The sequence below is a fragment of the Dipteris shenzhenensis genome, chromosome 12, assembly GCF_047967505.1.
Source record: "Dipteris shenzhenensis isolate YYH24624 ecotype China chromosome 12, Dip_SZ_1.0, whole genome shotgun sequence".
Lineage (NCBI taxonomy): Eukaryota > Viridiplantae > Streptophyta > Polypodiopsida > Gleicheniales > Dipteridaceae > Dipteris > Dipteris shenzhenensis.
Window position 1 is genome coordinate 17,071,914 of NC_141607.1, and position 19,238 is coordinate 17,091,151.

Genomic DNA, 19,238 nt, shown 5'->3' on the forward strand with positions numbered 1-19,238 from the left:
GGAGGCTTCATACTTGAGGGTGAAGAAGATGGAACTTGCTTTGAAGGTTGTGGGATGGAAAGTATTGGTGGTGGCTGGAAATATAGGGGAGGCTTCTGGATTGATCTCTTTGGGTTATGCTGACGAGGAACTGGTGAAGAAATGGCTAGCAGAGACAACCGTGAGGATGAAGCTGGTACAGGAGGCTCTGCGGCTTGGCTTACTGACATAGTTTCTCTTAGAGAACCTGGAGCAGATGACAACAGCCTATGGCCATTCAAACTATGGTCATGTGAAACATGGAAAAGAAAAGAATATGAAGTACCTGATGGAAAATAATTTTGGGAAATCTGTCTTATCCTTTGTATGGGTGATTTGGCTAATGGGCGTCCATGTAGCTGTGTGAAGGTTGGAGAATAAGAGGTAGCTAGAGCAGAAAAGGGAAGACTTTTACTTGTTGATTCTTGAACAGCCACTGGGGGAGTCAGATCTATAGTAGAATATGATGCTTGGGTACTGCCAGAAGGCCATGCATGTGAGGGTAATGTAGAAGGAAGAGGTCCAGCCACAGCAAAGGACACTGATGGAGCGAGTTTTGGGGAAGGTGTGGGTATGCTTAAAACATCAGGGTTAGACAAGGGTGGTGGAGAAAGTGGGTGAAGAGGTCCAGAAGAAAGAGGTCTATTCAGAGAAGATGGATTGACTGTTGCGGAAGATGTGGGTAAGCTTGAAATGTCGGTCAGATTGTGAGAATGGTCTAGCAAATTTGTAAATTTCGGTACTTGTTTCTGAGCATCTGCCATGCATCGTATTAGGAGTCTCCATGGCTTCCTTGATAGCAAAAAAGGTTCTAATATACTCAGGCACTCCACCTTTGCAGAAAAGTCCTTGTCTGGAGCATCCAAAACCCACTATTAATCAGCTGATCTCAGAAAAGAAGAAAATCTTGATAGCAGAAGTCTGGATTTGTCACTCACATGCATTCCAGAGGTGTGGAGTTTTCTGCGAGTCTGCTGTCACTCGGTTTGCTCTTCTTGGGGTAGTATATTTTCTCTTTTCAGCATCATGAATGACGAGATGCTTAAAAAGGTAATCACAAATTCTTACTTTCACTCTGTCCAGAGAATCTAACCTAACACCTGCAAAAAGGTTAAAGTAAACTAAGAGCATTGTTTCAAATCTTTATAGAAGCACCATTATTGTAGCTTTATCATGATGCAGACATCCTGTAAAGGCTTATGTAAAAAGAAAAGGAAACCTGTAAAGGTTTATGTTGTTATAGGGACTTGATATCCGAAGGAAACATCCTTACAATGTTGTAACAAACCCATTTGACACGTATCTACTTGTATGAGAGTGCAATTATGAGATGCATCCATTGTTTTTCCAAGATAATAGTTACAGGAAAAACAGCTCACGTTCTTGCTCTTGTATTGCTCTGAGACCATAACATTGTTTCAATGCACACTTGTTAAACTGTTAGAACAGGATGAGTTGACATGCAAAGAGGTGACTGCACAATTGTATCGACACTTGTCTATATTTTACTAGCCTTGCAGCTGTTGTCAAGCCATTTAAAAACATGCAGCAGACCATGTCTGTAAGAAATTCACACAAATATGAAAATCAAAACCCAGACCTATACCATGTGCAAGCTGAAGGAAAAGCTGTATGGAAAAAAATATTGCAAGGTTGTATCACCCTATGTACAAAAAGTGACTTGAAGCCATAGGCAAGGTGGGCGTAAAATTAATCAGAAGCTTCATCTTATTGGTTATTGGACATTAGCTTGCATTTTTTGATTGCAGATAGGAATTTCGCATGCTAGTCTGAGTTGGCGCACATGTTTGTGCCTTGACCTTAAGCAGTGGTCCCTAATGTATTTGCAATGAGAAGGCAGATGAGGAACAGCAAGTGCAGTTGGAACAAATGACATTTGTAGCCTTGACGACATGGAAAAAGGTCTGCTCATGAAACAATTGGTGGACAGAAAAATCAAGGTCTTTGGGATGAGAGACCAAGTAAAACCAAAAGCTGTTTTTAACGATTCACGGCTTCTTTAGCTCTTAAGCTTTCCAACCTTTACATTCCTTTTCGAGGTCAGCTTCTCCACATTCACTAAGTCTGCTAGAGAACTGTGATTCATTTCTAGGGCCTTCTTGTTGTTCTCCTCACCTCCTAACTGCATCCATCCAAGCTTGTTCCTGCTGCTCCAGATCCTTCTACTAGCCACTGCTTCTAGGAGCTGTGTGAGCAATTCTGCTGGCAATTCTTTGAAGCTACAGCCTGTTGCTTGACCCAAACGTTAGTTTCTTGCTGCTGTCCACCTGCTACAGAAAATTTTAATTCATTTCCAGCAACTTATAAGCCTTCTGGACACGGTTTGCTGAACACACATCCTTCTCTAAGCTTCTGTACAGCTGTTCTACCCTAGAGGCCTGTCTGACCATATTTGGCAGGGGTTTTATTTCAGCTTCCTGGAACACACAAAAAACGTGCACCTAAACATCTCCTACACTTGATTGGACTCTTGTTCAGTTTTTTGACAAAACCCAGGGGTCCAGATAGTTGAGGATTTGCAAAGTGGTGTGCAATTTGCTGAAGTTCCCCTTGAAGCTGATCATCTGCAAAAACTGAGCCCAAAGCTCTCCACTTGTGTGCACTATTTTGTTCAGTTGAATGTTTTCCCTAGAAACACATTTCAAACATATAAGATATTCAAATTTCAATGTGTCATGCATGATGCTGGACACAAAGTACACGTGCGCGCGCGTACACACACACACACTCACTACTCACTTTTTCTAATGTGAATACCACACTTTTTTTTTGGGGGTGAAATCTGTTTGTTCTTATATTACAAGAAACAGTCCCCAAGAAAGGGACATGTAATTACTACATCAGAAGATCTCATCATATGGCAAGAGAGCAGGGTATTCAAGATCCCGCGCATGTAGGCAATCAAAGAAAGATTGCCATAGAGATCCTGGAAGAAGTGATACTTAGCCAGAGGTGGGTCACCAAAGACCCTATGGTTTCGGTCCTTCCATAGAGTCCGTAGTGCCCAATAACGAATCCAATGAAAGTAAAGATCAACCCTGCCTAATAGGATGGACACCAAACAGCTAGAATAGATTGCCAATGCGAGCACTAGGGAAACAGGCCCGAAGTTGCTGCTGCAGAATAAACAAGAAATCACAAGATTTAAGGCAATGCCAAAATAAATTAGGCATAGACTCCCACAAGCATAGACATCTCCGAGAAGTGGCAGAAGCAATGTGTCGACGAAGGTTTGTCCAAATAGAAGAACCCCAGGCAGAACTTGGTCAAAAGAAAATCTGTAGAGGAGGGGGAACGGGGAAGGAGAAGAAGGCCACGGAGGGCAGGGTGAGTATGAGTGAAAAGGGGGGGGAGAAGGTAGAGTGAACTAGGTAGAGGAAGTGCACAGGAGAGGAGGAGCAGAAGTGATGTAGATTCGATGTCAAATCAATACGTACCTTACAAATCTTTTGGGGTTGACTTATATAGTCCCCCTCATTCCCCACAATTCCCTTCCTATTTGCCCACCTATTTCCCACATAAAACCCGTCCTTTTCCCACCTTCATTACAGCCATCCCTTCCCAAAGAATTTTACCCTCAAAATTTCCATGAGGCTGCCTAAAATGGAAAAATACAGCAGAACCCGATCAGCTTTGTAGGAGATAGGGGTAGTCTTGCACAATGCTCTCGGGTTGCCAAGAATTCTCATCTTCAGATAAACCTTTCCATTTGATGAGGTATTCTATGTAAGCCTTGTTCCTGAGCACATGATCTCTGAAGCCTTTGATTTGCTCTGGCACATAAATGATGTGGCCCTCTTCATCCATAGGCGGCAACTGAGGAAGAACCTGGACATGCTGTCCTACATGTGGTTTCAGCAAGGATACATGGAAAACATTATGGATCCTGGAGGTCTTGGGTAGTTCCAACTGATATGCTACCTTCCCAACTCTGCGGATGATTTTGTAGGGACCATAATACCTGTGGGCAAGCTTTGTGTTGGTATTACCTTTCAGCGAGGCATATCGATTCTTATGGAGACGTAAATGCACATAATCCCCTTCTTCAAAAGATAAGTACCTCCTTTGTTCGTCCGCATACTTCTTCTGCTTGACTTGGGCATCCTGCATATTCTTCTTAGCCAACTGTAGAAGGGCATCCATACTCTCCAAGTCATTTCTTGCTTGCTGATTTTTCACAGCCAAGTCTGCAACTCTAGAAGGCATTCCCACTTTGCATCCATACATTGCCTCGAATGGACTCATGCCAATAGAGAGGTGTTTGGTGCTGTTGTAACAAAATTCAGCCAATGCTAACCATTTGTCCCAAGACTTCTGTGTGTCATGACAGTAATGCCTTAAATATTCCTCCAGCCATTTGTTCACCCTCTCTGATTGTCCATCCGTTTGGGGATGATAAGCAGTACTAGGCGCAAGGGAAGTACCAACTGCAGTGAATAACTCCTGCCAAAAGTGACCCATAAACTTAGCATCCCTGTCACTGACAATCTCTTGAGGAAAACCATGGTGCTTGAATACATTCTCAATGAATTGCCAGGCAACCTGTGAAGCGGAGTACCGAGTCCTAGTCGGTATGAAATGGGCCTGCTTGGTCATCCTGTCAACCACTACGAATATGCTATCCCAACCCTTATCTGTAGAAGGCAAGCCTGTAATGAAATCCATGGCAATGTGAGTCCATTTGCCTTCAGGAATGGGTAGCGGTTGCAGAAGGCCTGCGGGTAACCGGCTGTCCACTTTATTTTGTTGGCAGGGCAAACATTCATTGACATACTTAACCACATCTCGCCACAAGCCATCCCACATAAAGCTTTCTTTGACCTTCTCATATGTTTTGGTGATACCCGTATGCCCTGACATAGGAGATGAGTGCATTTCCTGTAAGACCAACAACCTGTACTTGGAGTCTAATACAAGATAAATTCTATCCTTGCACCATAACAGTCCATTGCGGAGCTGAAATCGAACATATTCTTGGCTGGACGGACTTTGTAACTCCACAAAGATAGGGGCTGCATCAGAATTTTGCATGTATTCCTCCTGAATCCCAAGTATCCACTCCTGATGAAGCGTGGAAATGGCAGACAGTTTGCATGACCACATCCTGGACAAGGCATCAGCAACCACATTCTCTTTCCCTTTTCTATACTCAATGTCAAAGTCATAGGACTGAACTGCAGCCAACCATCTCTTCTGCTTCATGGATAAATTAGGCTGTGTTAAAAAGTACTTGAGTGTCCTGTGATCCGTTTTGACCTTAATCTTGCTACCGTACAGGTAGTGGTGCCATTTTGCAAAAGCATGCAAGATTGCCAGCATCTCCTGATCGTAGACATGATAATTCATTTCCCTGGCATTAAACTTCCTGCTCTCAAAAGCAATCACCCCATGCTCCTGTCTTAGGACAGCCCCTAAACCTTTGCCACTGGCCATTGGAAGGCATCCTTTTTCAGCAAATCAGTGAGAGGGGCAGCCCTTTTGGCAAAGTGTCTGATGAACCTCCTGTAAAAAGAAGCAAGACCCAAAAAACCCCTGAGCTGCGTGGTATTATGTGGTTGCGGCCACTCCTTAATGCATTTTACCTTAGTTGGGTCTACCCTGATTCCATGCCTGCTTACAACATGTCCATGCCTGCCACTCTGATACCAATGTAGAGGAGGGGGAACGGGGAAGGAGAAGAAGGCCACGGAGGGCAGGGTGAGTATGAGTGAAAAGGGGGGGGAGAAGGTAGAGTGAACTAGGTAGAGGAAGTGCACAGGAGAGGAGGAGCAGAAGTGATGTAGATTCGATACGTACCTTACAAATCTTTTAGGGTTGACTTATATAGTCCCCCTCATTCCCCACAATTCCCTTCCTATTTGCCCACCTATTTCCCACATAAAACCCGTCCTTTTCCCACCTTCATTACAAAATCTGCTGATGAATGGGAGTTTGCAAGCCCAAATTTGCTGCGACCTTTTCCTCCACCAGCAAGAAGTATGGGTCATGAACCAGATGCAATTTGCATGAATATAAAACCCAGGGTGGAGGCAGAAAAACCATATACAGTGAAGCAACTGTGACATCAGCTAACAACAACGAACGACAAGCAAGATCATCTGAGTGAAGGGCACAGTCCTTGAGCCGGTCTATCATCTCAAGGCGAGGTACTGGCTGAAAACCATAATACATTTGTGATAATAAGCGCCATAGGTGTCTATAATGTTGTCCCAATCCATACCATCTGACTGTTGCAGGAAAAGATAGCACCATACCGGCCCCATCAAACGTATCGCCCATGAGGCATATGCCTTTGGACCAAAGAAAATAACAGCGGTGGAGTTGTTGCAATGCCAATGGTTACATAAACACCTTTGACAAGTGGAGGCACTTTGAAGGCACATGGTGGAGAAGGGAGAGAGAAAGGGTAGGCTAGGGAGAGAGAGAATGATACTCAAAGAGAGACATAGTGAACTGGAAATGAAATGACTAAGCAATGACAAAATGAAAGTACTCACATGTAGACCAAAGAGCTTGTACCTTGATACTTGATTGATTTAACACTAGACAAGTACATTTCTTATATAGAGCACACACACACATATGAACACCTATGCATATGGCATAACTCCCAATGTGACACGTGGCATCCATAGGACACACTAGACTAGAACTCACACTAGAACACACTAGGACACCAAATTGACTCAACTTGGCTTCATATTCTAACACCCCAAGGTGAGAGACTTATGGAATGGAACCAAGGACAGAACATGACTGTGACAGGACTACTAACCTGTGCAATGTCTGAACTAGACATGGCTCTCATGCTAACTTAGAGGCTAAAGTTTGAGCATGGTTCGGAGGTCAGACTGAGCACTCACATGGCTTTATGTCCCAAACATGACTCAAAGGCTCATGTCTCAGCATGGATGTATGAACAACTCCGAGGTCTAGAGGACCAATGCACCAACATCTTGGAACTCATATGCCAGGCCTGATAACTAGACCCTATCAATGCCAATACATGGCTCCCACAGTACATCCCCCTCTGGACTCCAGGGACTAACTAGAAACATAGAGTCACACACCATAAAAGAAATACATTATTTTAGGAGGACAATCCAAGGCAGAGGACCTTTATTGACTCAACACACATTATTTATTGCATTCATTTTTTGGGAAACATCCCCAGGTAGAGTACCCAAATATTCCTAACCATTATCTATCACTTCAGATAGATCATGTAAAACAATAGATAAAGCTCGTCAGTCAGGTCTAGTAGATGTAGCGTGAAGCTTCGTGAACTTGGCTTTGATATCCGCAATGCAAGCAGTGAGGTCAAAGTGATGAAGCAATTTGTTGTCCAGGGCAAGTGCTTTCTCCTGAGATGAAGTGACTTCTCCAGGAGGACGAGGTTCCATAGTATCAACCTTGAAGTAGCTAATCGAGAGCTAAGCCAGCAGGCTGAAAAGAATAACCAGCTGGCAATAGCTCATGCACAATTGGAAAGGCAATGAGCAAGAGCAATGGCGCGTAGGCAGCAAAGGTAGCAGAGGATACACGTTATGGTGGAGTCAGGAGCAAGTTTTGGCGTGGATTTCGAGGGCAGGAGCAGCAACAGTAAACGGCATTAGATGGTGCAGCGATTGAGGCTATAAGCAGGTACTGTTGGACGTGTATTTCGAGGCTGTTTGGTACCGATAGTTGAGCTGGCTGTACTGGCAGTGGAGCAGGCTGTACGCACAGTATGGTAGAGCGGACAAGCTAGTATGGGCAGGCGGGCAGGCTGGTACGGCGCACCTGTCCGTACAGTCCGTACGGCTGATTTGCAGCTGATGCTGAGGCTAGAGGAGTGGCCGATGGTGAGGCATAGGTTTGGGCTGAAGGGGTAGCTGATGGCGAGGCATTCCGAGCTGATGGTTGATGTAGATCACCTCCTCCAAAAGCTCCAAACAATGGTGAGGCTAAGGATTGGAAGGGAGCTCTACCTTTGAGGAGAGGGGAGCTTCCATTTGCAGGCTTCTCTCATCCTCTAGGTAGAGTGAGAAGAAGGGGGAAGTGGAAACAAGGCTCTGATACCACATGAAGGCACATGGTGGAGAAGGGAGAGAGAAAGGGTAGGCTAGGGAGAGAGATAGTGATACTCAAAGAGAGACATAATGAACTGGAAATGAAATGACTAAGCAACGACAAAACGGAAGTACTTACACGTAGACCAAAGAGCTTGTACTTTGATACTTGATTGATTAACACTAGACAAGTACAGCTCTTATATAGAGCGCACACACACATATGAACACCTATGCATATGGGATAACTCCCAATGTGACACGTGGCATCAATAGGACACACTAGACTAGAACTCACACTAGAACACACTAGAACACACCAAACTGATTCAACTTGGCTTCATATTCTAACACACTTAGCACGCAGAGAGTTGCCAGCAAGAGAATCCTTGCCATTCCATTTAAGATGAGAAAGTATGTGCTTCCAGTCAGAAAACAAGCTAGTAACAGAAGGACAGCCCTTAACTGTGCCATCATTATGACCTAGGAGAAAATCCCTTTGGATAAGCTGCCAATGACCAAAGGTTGCAGTAGTGAAATGTAACAGCACATGTCACATCATGGATACTCATGTCTGATCACCTTGCATAAAGTGAAGCATCATCTTCCTGTTATGAGCTAGCAGGCACAGAGGAATATTCGATCCCGTATGCATCTTCAGGGAGCAAAGTTGGTCCCACAGAAAGCATCATGAGGGCTTTACATTAATGATGAGACTGCGAGAAAAGCTCCATGAAACAGGAAACATCTTGCTTGGCAAAGATCATCAAGGGCAAATAAAACTGTATGTAGGCAACCAGGTTTGGTTGAAGTATTCAAAAATGAACATGCGATGGACAACTATCAACTTCTAGTGTTTCAGTTTCTTTTTCTGATTTTCAAGCACCCTAGCGGTGAGTGATTGTCCACCCCAAAGAATAACCAAGATGATGCACCGGCTGCGTGGTTAACACAATTTCCCCAGGCCATAAAATATGATGCCAATCTTTCATATGCAATGGAAGAAGCTTAGATTTTTGGAAGTTCAATTACAGACTGGCTGCCAGACCATATAAAGATAATGCACACTAAAGGCAAGAAAGATCCCTCTCAATATTTTGGGGAGTGAAGAAGGAATCATCATCATATGCTTGCGCAATCAGCAGCCTTTTTCCATGGATTTCCAATCCATGCAATGCATTTGTAGCTACTAAATGATCCATATATCAAAGCATAGATGAGTAGCTATTGCGTAGAACAATGCACTAAGAGTGCAGTCTTGACGTATTGAACTAGGAGTCCATTGTCAATAATATTCCCTGCTAGAATGCCAGCAGCCTTATTATCTTGATACAGCCAGTAAATGACATACTGCATTTTTTCCCCAAATCCCAGAGATCGCATAGTGTGCGAGATGAAATCCCATGTACAATATCAAAAGCTTTAGCAATATCCACTTGCAATAAGAGAACATCGTGCTCATTGTACTTGTCTTATTCAATCCCTACATAAGCATTGGCAATATTATTGGTAATATGTATGTTGGGAATGAACCCATACTGGGTAGGGTGTAAACCCTCATTCAAAAAACCTTTGATACTACTCACTATCATCTTAGCAACCAACTTATAGATAACAGGCATGAGGCCTCTAGTCTACAAACGACTCACACAAATGTTTCTTGGGGAATAACTTGATCAAATCTTGAAAACACAAAGACATACACACATGGAGTGCGTGCATGCACACACACACTTTTTTTTTGTGGGAAGAAATCTTTTATTTCTGTAGAATAATTACATTCATAGTTACTTCAAAAACGAAGTAGCTACTACTCAACTAAAGATCTCAGTATAAGCTGTATACACATCCTGATCAATCAAACGAGTCTGAAAACAATTGTAGAATGATTGTTGCAGAGATCGTTTGAAAAAAAGAAAGGATGAAAATAGTGGATTACCAAAGACTCTATGATTTCTATCCATCCATAAAGTCCATAGGGTCCAATATCGCACCCATACAAAAAATAAATCAAAACCCTGTCTCTATGGATGAAAGCCAAACAACGAGAAAAATCTGCCAAAAGTAACAGTAGGAAATTGCTGTCGAAGCCTCTGTCTGATAAGAGAGATCAGAAGTATTTGGACAGGACCAAAAGATGTGAAACACTGATTCAGTAGAGTGCGGGCATCTGTGACAAACAGCTGAAGCAATATGTCTGTGTGCGAGTAACTGTCCAGATGGAAAAATGCCAAGGAGAACTCGCCATAGGAAAAGCTGTTGTTGAAGAGGGACTTTGTAATGCCAAAGGAGACGCAGCCTTTTTCTCCACCACTTCATTGGACGATCCATATGCCAAACAATATTTGCTCTGTTGGAAATCCAAGGCGGAGGTAATAACACTTTATACAGTGATGACACTGTGATATGTGAAAGCTTTAAAGGACGGACATATGAGGAAGGAGAGCGTAAAATCCAATCCTCAAGCCGATGCTGAATTTCCAAATGAGGTACCGGCAAGTACGGTTGGAGCATTGCTGAAATTTTATGCCATAAAGGACGATAATGAGCTCCCAAGCCATATTTGCGAGCAGCCAAAGAAAAAGATAGAATTGTGCCATCATCCTGAAGTACATCCGCCATAGATGAAATGCCTTTGAAGGAGAGAAAATAAGAACGTCGGGGTTCTTGTATGGCCAAAGGTGGGTGGAATACTTTAGACCAAAAGAGATTCTCTACCCTCAAAGAGTTGCCCGAGAGAGAGTCCCTGCCTTGTTGTATAAACTGCATCATCATTTTCCCTCTGTGAGCAAGTAAATGCATTTGAATATTGAGAATGTTCAGACCCCCGTGCATCTTTGGAGAACAGAGACGATGCATGGAGAGTAATCTGAGACTTTTCTTGCCATGTTTTGAACGCCAGAAAATTTCCATGATAGCTGACATAAATGAAACCAGATCTACCTTAGTGAACATAGTGAGAGGTAGATAAAATTGTATGTATGCTATCAAAATGGATTGTGTAATTCGCAGACGAACATGTAATGGCCAAGTTGCAAGCTTCCAATATTCAAGTTTTGCCCTTAACTTTACTAGCACCCAATCAATTTGTTGTGAACGGGTGAGTCCCCAGCCTAGAGGATAACCAAGATGTCGAATGAATTGAGAAGCGGGGACAATTTCCCCAGGCCACAGAAGGTTGTGCCATTTCTGTGCATGTAAAGGCAGCAATTTTGATTTCTGATAATTTACCCGAAGGCCAGCAGCCAATCCATATGTAGAAAGAGCATGCATAATCATGGACAGATCAGCCCGACTATTTTTTGGAGTAAAGAATGAATCATCAGCATATGCCTGAGCAATCATGCTGCGACTGCGAAGAATCTCCAAACCGTGCAGCTGGTCAGTGTCCAAGAGGTGATCCAGATATTGAAGCAGTGGATGAGTGGCTATGGCAAAAAGTAAAGCACTTAGTGGACATCCTTGTCTGACAGAGCAAGCAAGAGTCCAGGATGGAGAATATCTCCTGAAAGTATGCAGGCAGCTTCACTATCTTGATATAGCCAATTGATGAGTTGCTGCATTTTTGTGCCAAAACCCAAAGCCTGCATAGTCGATGAAATGAAATCCCACTGAACTGTATCAAAACCTTTGGCAATATCAACTTGCAATAACAAAACATCCTGCTATTTGTATTTGGCATATTCAATTCCAATGTAGGCATTAGCAATGTTATCTGTGATATGCCTACGCGGGACAAAGCCATATTGCGCAGGATGCAACCCATCATGTAAAAACCCCTTTAGTCGATCAACAATCATTTTGGTAGTGACTTTGTAAATTATGGGCATAAGAGTGATAGGTCTCCAGTCTGCCAAAGACTCACAAATTTGTTTTTTAGGAAGGAGTTTAACAAGACCTCTCTTCCATGTGTCTGGCATTTTCTGATTTTGCCACGCAGCATTCACCATATATAGTAATGGATGCTTCAAAATAGGCCAGTATGCTAGAAAAAACTCGACTGTTAAACCATCCTATCCGGGGGATTTCCATCTGCCACATGATTTGATCGCATCTGACAGTTCCCTCTCAGTAAAGGGTTTCTCCAATTCCAAAGCTTGAGTAGGGGAAATGATTGGAGAAACATTTTGCAACAGTAAATTTCATGCAAGCAAAACCTGTTGCGAGGGAGGAGCTGCAGAGCCAAATTGCTGAGAGAAGTGATGCACACAAACAGAGGCAAGCTGTGACCGTGAAGTAGTCCATGATCCATTGGGCATAAGCACTCTGCAAATTTCTGTTTTGATTCTCCTCTGATGTAAACTCTTGAAAATTCTTTGGAAGAGCAACCTTTATCTGTGAAGGCTCTTTGTCTTGCTCTAGTCTCCTATTTTGCCAGTTTCCTGTGATCATTTAGTTTAAGACAATGTCTGGCCTGACATAGTGTGGTTTGCTCATGCATGGACAACGAACGATGATGACTGAGTTCAGTGAGGTCTTGACAAGTAGACTTGGCCTGAGCAATGGTTTCCCTCAGAGTCTTCATGTAAGACTTGCCATAAGCTCTAATCACCATTTGCATTTTAGAAAAAAAAGAATCCCAGGCATCATCAGCATGAAGATGGCTGCTAGAGGAAAGACAATGAGCTGCTTCAGTAACCATTGCCTTGAATTCAGCATGTTGCAAATAACTATTGTTTATGATTAGATGTCGCCTTTGTGGCAATCTATCATCTGACATCTTATGAAAAGATAACCGCAGCCATAGTGGTGCATGGTCTGAATGCACAAAGGCATAGTCAATCCACATTTTGCATGCGAAATCCCCATTTTGTTGGGGAGCGACACTATACCAACGATCCAGTCGTGCCTGATAAGCGGAAAGAGCATTATGTTGAAAAGTGTAGCCCGGTGATAAAGGTTGCAATTCCTTCCAAAGGTCAACCGGATCCAAATGCAAAAGTAGTTGAGACCATGCATGCCTTTCAGGAGATAACATATGATCATGTCTGGAAGTGTTGTCTCCCTGTTGTGGAGCATTATTGAAATCCCCACATATGTAGGCATGATATCTCCACGGGTATTGTTGCATAGCATCCCAAATTGCAGTTCTGTCTCGAGATGACTGAGGTGCATAAACTGAAGCGAATTCAAACACCTCTCCTCTAATAATGCATTGGAGAACAAGCCATCTGCCTTTGTTGTCATTTAATGCAATGACTGGTTGAAGCTCATGTTTGATCAGAAGGACAACCCCTGAGAAAGAGTGCTCCCCAGCATAGAAAATGTCATATCCACAGTAGTGTCCTGTCTTGCCTGCATAAATATGTTGGTTGTGCTCTTGTAATGCCACTATGTCAGGCTGAAATCTGTTGATGTAGAGCCACACAGATTTCCATTTCCTACTGTCACACATGCCCTGGACATTGAGTGTAAAACATGTGATGTGAGCAGTCATATATACAGATATTTATAGTAATGTAACAACTATGTACAGCAGCAAAATGTATGAGGTCAGCCTTGCATTTCTATCTCAGGGTCGAGGCCTCGCCCTTGAGAAGAAGTAGTCGCCTGAGAAGTAGACAGCAAAGCAGCAACCTCTTCTTCAGGGAAGAGTGTTCTGCTGGCTGTTACTGCAGCCCATGTAATCCCAATTCCCGTATTTATCTCTGGGGTGTTTCTGCTAGAAGATGCACCATTCTAAGTGCGGGGGGGTGGAATTCTTTGAGCAGAAATAACTTTTCTTGGGCTCTGCCAGCCATCAGTTGAAGGTTGCTTTCCTTTGGGCAAGGATTGAGTAGCAGGAGGTGAATGTGAAGTGAGATTCGCATTGGTAGCTACTGGATCTTTGCCTTTATCCTGACTCCCAGAATGCTGTCTACTGCTTTTATTTTTGTTGGCAACTGGAGTAGGAGCATCTTTAGTAGGCATGTGGACTGGCAATGTGACATGAGGCATTTTATGTTGGTTCATTGGACACTGTGAAGCCATGTGTCCAAACTTTTTGCATTCAAAATAGGCCCCTGCAAATAGACCCCATTTGAGTTTATAAAATGCACTTCCCATGTTCACATTATTCACCATGACTGAATAAGAGTCCGGTGTGGGATTATCAGTATCCCAGAGAATGCAAAATCTGTTTGAGTTGCCATTTGGCCGTGGTGGGCAGACCACTTTACCTAAAGAAGCTGCAATTTTAGGCAAAAGTGAGGCCATGCATTGGGGGAAATCAACAACTTCAACCCAGACTGGGCATCTGTGTCGGATTAAAGCCTGAAAGTCCCTTGTGGGAGACCATGGCAAGACATGCACCATTTGCTGCCCAAAAAAGAGAGGTGAATGTTCCAAAAGCATTTGTCTGTGGATCTCATCCACCATCATAACCTCGAAAAAGCCCCTGGCTGCATAGTGTACTTTACGAACAAAAGAGCCAGCCAATGTGCGTGTCAGCCAGTTGCCTATCTCTGCAGCAGGTGGCATCCGGCTTGGAAAGAATAATATAACTGCATTCTTGGCAAACTCTCTGACTGGATCCACAATTTCATTGACCTCAACCATGAGGCCAACTGAAGGAACCGAGTCTTTCCACTCTTTTCTCGTATCTGCAAATCCTACATGCATTACATCATATACTAGTTGAGCCTCAAGCGTGTCATGCATCGGGTCATGCCGAACCTCAACCTGCTTTTGCTTCTTGCAGGGAGCCGGGCGCTCCTTTTGAAATGTTTTTTCATATGAATACTCTGCCATGACTTGGTAAGAAAAGGAGCTTGAGAATGAAGTACCTGTAAAAGGGTGGTGAAAGCCAAAAAAACCAGTCCCAAAGGAATATCAGAGGAAGCCCACAAGAGAGAAGAGGAAGTGTATAACTGGTAAGGAGAGAGCAAAGGGATAGGTAGGATTTGGCGGAAGACACAGCTAGGGAAGACACCGGAGGGAAACCCCAAAACTATTCTGACTATATGGGAAGGCTGGGCTTGTATGGAAAAGTACAGACGTACGGACGCCGTACGGCGGCTGTACAGATGTACGGATGAAGATTGTGCAGGGTTGCTAGCGAGAAACGGAGATGCTGACGGAGGGCAAACGAACTGAAATGTACGGAGGGTGGCAGAAGTGTACGGATGCACATAATAAAGCTTCGGAAAGGAAAAACGGGATCGACGCACACACACGCAGGGTTGGGAGCGAGATCACACAGGTTACGCAGGGGGAGTAGTCTGGTCGTACGGGCTGTCCGTACTGACGTACGGCACCTGTACGGCAGCCGTACAGGTGTATGGGCAGAAGGGGGAGCTGTACGGGGCTCTCACGACCTGATCACCTCACCTACACACACACACACACACACACACACACACACAAGCACACACATATAATCTCTCTCTCTCTCTCTCTCTCTCTCTCTCTCCCCCCCCACCCCGAGCCCTCTTCCTCTATCTCCTTGCCTAAGCTCTTCGCTCAGCCCACCCTTAGGAATTCTGACCTCCCCACCTCCGCTCCAATGTGCTCTTGCTGCTGTTGCCACCCGATGTTGCTGTCAACACTCACGACTCTTGCCACTGTCTCTGCTGCTGGTCCTCGCCCTCCTCCAATTCATTGCTGGTTCCCCTCACGGATACAAGGATATGTGATTACTTACACACTATTCACGTATGAGGTTATCCGACTCGGGTCTGGACTCATGAGATCGGCCATGGGATCTGGCCTCAGACACTATGAGATCACAGGTTTCTTCTTCATAGGAGAAGCAATTGGGAGATGTCTGACTTTGAAGGTGATTTCCAGACATGCCAAGAAACCTGACGCTGGCCCCACGAGCACCCGCCCTATTTGAGGTACCATCATTGCCACATCTTGGTGTCAGGCCACTTCACACCACTCACGAATACACCCTACAAAGAGGAGTTGAGGACACTGGCAGCTGATGTCACATGCTAGGACATGGCAATAATTACTTCCAGGTTGTGGGTTTGGTTTGTTCTTTGGAGGATTCTACATCAGAAACCACTATGCTTCAGACCTGGAACAATTTGCAGCAGTCCAGCAGCATCATGTACCTACAACATGGTGGCGTAAGTCTTCTTCATCTCTGATTTTTGCCTCAGTTCTAGGCATTCTCCATGAGATTCACAAACTTTTAGAGGAGCTTTCATATGGCAGACGATTCAGCTATTTTTTTCCCAACCAATAGACCTCCATATTGTCGAATAAGATAGCAACTCACATCCACACGTTCAAGTCAAGACTTTAGAAGATAGGTTCAATTTTGCATAGTCTCATGCTGTTTTGGTTAAGATAGTGAATACGAGCAGTAGTACAATTTAATGTGGAGTGCAAAAGTACGTGTTTCTGAGCCCAAAGGAGCCCTGAGAGTGGTTGTATCATCTCCTACACTAGGTGGGCGCAGGATTTGCACCACTTTGAACTCAGTTTGGGCATGAGCACACAGGTTTTCAGCACAGCAGGCGCTCTCTTCCAGTTTCTTGTTTTTTGAGGGATTCGTGGAGTGATCCATGACATGGCTATCCATGTACAATGGGACCAGACTCATCAGCTTGCACTTGCAACTTGAAGCTGCATACAGTTGGGAGTTGCTTGAAAACTTCAAATGTTTGGAAGGCTCGATGCTTGCAATTGCCATGTTGCAGACGTCGGCAGCCACTGTACGATCTGATTCTCTGAGGCCAACAGTGTCATGGTGATTATAAGGCGGCTCATGGGTGATACGAAACTTGTTTAGGAGTCTATACAGTGAAAATTTTCTTTGCCACTAGAGTCATCTTATTTATGCCTGCCTTTGATTGCTCTACTCCTCTGTTTAATTTTGTTTTCCACCAGGGTAGGACTTCACAGTAGGGCACATTTAACACATAGGAAGGATCTTTGTCCTACAAGAGAGTGCGATGGGGAGTTGTTTTGCCTTTTGAAGTCCTTGGGAGTCGAGATTGTTTTTTGGGAACAGGGTGAAGTGGCATTACTCTACTCATGTCAGGTAGTTTTTCCAGTTGCGATTGGGACTTGGGAGTTCCTTTTCATGTTGAGCCTGCCTGTAGCTGTGACCCATTTGGGTCAAAGACTTGTCCTGTGAAACCAGAGTTGGAGTTCACTTTAGGGCATATCTAGTTGAAAAGTCTACTGAACTTCTCTCACTCCTGTCTAACCGCTACTTGATCGATAATATTGCCAATTATAGGCCAGAAATGTCTCAGTTTGTAAATATTTGATTGAGTCAAGGCTTTAGTTCAGGGTACAGAGCATGGGAAATAAGGAGACCAGGTAAGGGACTAGAACACCCCTTGTCTCTCCTTCCAAGTTATGCGCCCACTATCATGGGTGTATTGAGTTGTGAAAGTATTACCACTGCCCACTCCAACAATTAGAAAAGTGTGTATTTCTAACATGCAAAAATCTGAAGAGTTTTTATTTCACCCTTCCAACTTGACGTGTCAACCAAAGTCAGATGTGTACGTATTGCACAAAATTTTGTTCACACAAAGAGATGAATCAGCGTTCACATGATCAGGCAGACAATTGTTTAGTTGGGGAGGGTTTACCTAGGCCAAAGCTTCCAAACCATGCGAGGAACAGCAGGAACATGAGTAAAAATGTTGCCATCCTCCGAGTATGATTGTGCCACGTCATGTCTTGTTAATGAACGCCGATCATTAGTTCCATGAAATGAAGGCTAAGATTCCGTGGTTTGAGAGTGGCGTTTTTGAAGTGGAAGCTTGATATTCATCTGAGGCTCTTCACCAAAGACGTTGGGCAGCTTCCTTTGGCAAATATGTGCTTCAAAACACACCTGCTGACTCCTGAGATATTGTCGAACTTCTTTCGCATTACTACTACTTGTCTGTCTGCATCATAATATAGAAAAAGGGCCTTCAACGTCGAGCTTAGCGTCAAAACGAATCCCTAGACATATTCCCATTGTCTCGTTATCCTGTGCATCCTCCTCGTCATCCTCTGATCTCTGCACTTTCCCCCCCGGCATCGATTACGTAATGTTTTAATCAGAATGTCGATACGTCAACCGCCCACCTTGCAAGTGTGCGTTGGAATTGGATATATTGTTGAGCGCGGTCTTCCCACTGTGTTTCTCATTGTTATCATTCATTTGATTCATGACTTAACGAGCTCGCCCCGTCGAGCAAATCGCAACTGCCTTGACGCTCTGGAGGTATCCAATTACAGTCTCAAAAGGCAGATCCATCAGGGAGAATATTGAAGTAACGATTCAAATTATGCCGCGGCTCAATCCCTGCGCGCTACGACGGAAGAATTGATGCATTCCAGAGAGCATACTTTCTTTGCAGGGAGAAAGATGAGATGGTGGAGGCTGCGATGGACAGAATCTATGAGTGAACAAGATTGCGGCAGACAGGAACAGTACAGCGCCACGAGGAGCTTCTCGAGTAAGTGGCTAGCTACAGCTGCAAGGAAAGTGATTCAAGCTGTTACGCAGTGAAACAGGTTAGCGTGGCCCGTGACTCGTAAGGACTGCCAAGTGGGGATGTACAGCCGAGGTGCAAAGCAGCGTTTGATGTGTATGGCCTCTGGTTTGATGAATGCTTTGGCGAACCAGGTGCGTAAAAGGCAGAGAGCGGTGCAAAGTGGACTGTGACGGGCAGTGGAAATGGTGACCCGCTCGCCTTTCAATGCGCGCAATTCGCACAAGCAAAGCTTACAAAAGAAGTGCAAATGGAGCAGTAGTACAGATAGTGACTTGGAAGAAGAAGTTCGGTACGGGGAGGCAGTGATCCCATCAGCGCTTTCGACAGCATAATGCTCCTGAGCAAACACGCGCGCGGCGCAACTTTGCAGAGCAAAACTTTGTTGTGTTTGCCGGGCTTCAGAAATCCATACATTGCAAAGCTGCATCAGCCTGCATGACCCGTGAATCCTTGTGGATCGTATCATGTGCGCATGATTTGGTTCGCAGACCCGCCTAATGCCGCAGAAATTTGTCTACAATCAGCAACCAGCAGGTGATGATTGTTCATTATTAGATGCCACAGATGGATGGATTAAGCTGAAAAGGTTGCATGTTCGCGAGTAACACTCTTCGTGAATCGGTGGCGCACACTGAGCACTAGATCGACAATCTTGGCAGACATTGTTGATAGATCAAATGACAAGAATTATGCAGTTATCGAGCTCTGAGCA

At 44.2% G+C, this 19,238-nt stretch overlaps 1 protein-coding gene across 1 annotated transcript; it reads right to left on the minus strand.

The window, feature by feature from the left end:
- Positions 1–429: 429 nt before the first annotated feature.
- On the minus strand, positions 430–18,527 carry LOC147895899 (uncharacterized). The gene is made up of 4 exons (XM_087382184.1): positions 17,627–18,527; positions 957–1,118; positions 762–871; positions 430–495 (listed from the first exon to the last, which is right to left on the minus strand). The coding sequence occupies exons 1-4, from the start codon at positions 17,712–17,714 to the stop codon at positions 430–432; spliced, it is 426 nt and encodes a 141-aa protein (XP_087238310.1). The 5' UTR covers positions 17,715–18,527.
- Positions 18,528–19,238: the final 711 nt, after the last annotated feature.

Coding starts and splice junctions, on each gene's coding strand:
- LOC147895899 (XM_087382184.1), bottom strand. CDS start 17,714: ATGACGTGGCACAATCATACTCGGAGGATGGCAACATTTTTACTCATG. Junction 872..956: donor TCCACACCTCTGGAATGCAT/GTGAGTGACAAA, acceptor TGGATGCTCCAG/ACAAGGACTTTTCTGCAAAG. Junction 496..761: donor TGGCAGATGCTCAGAAACAA/GTACCGAAATTT, acceptor GCCTTCTGGCAG/TACCCAAGCATCATATTCTA.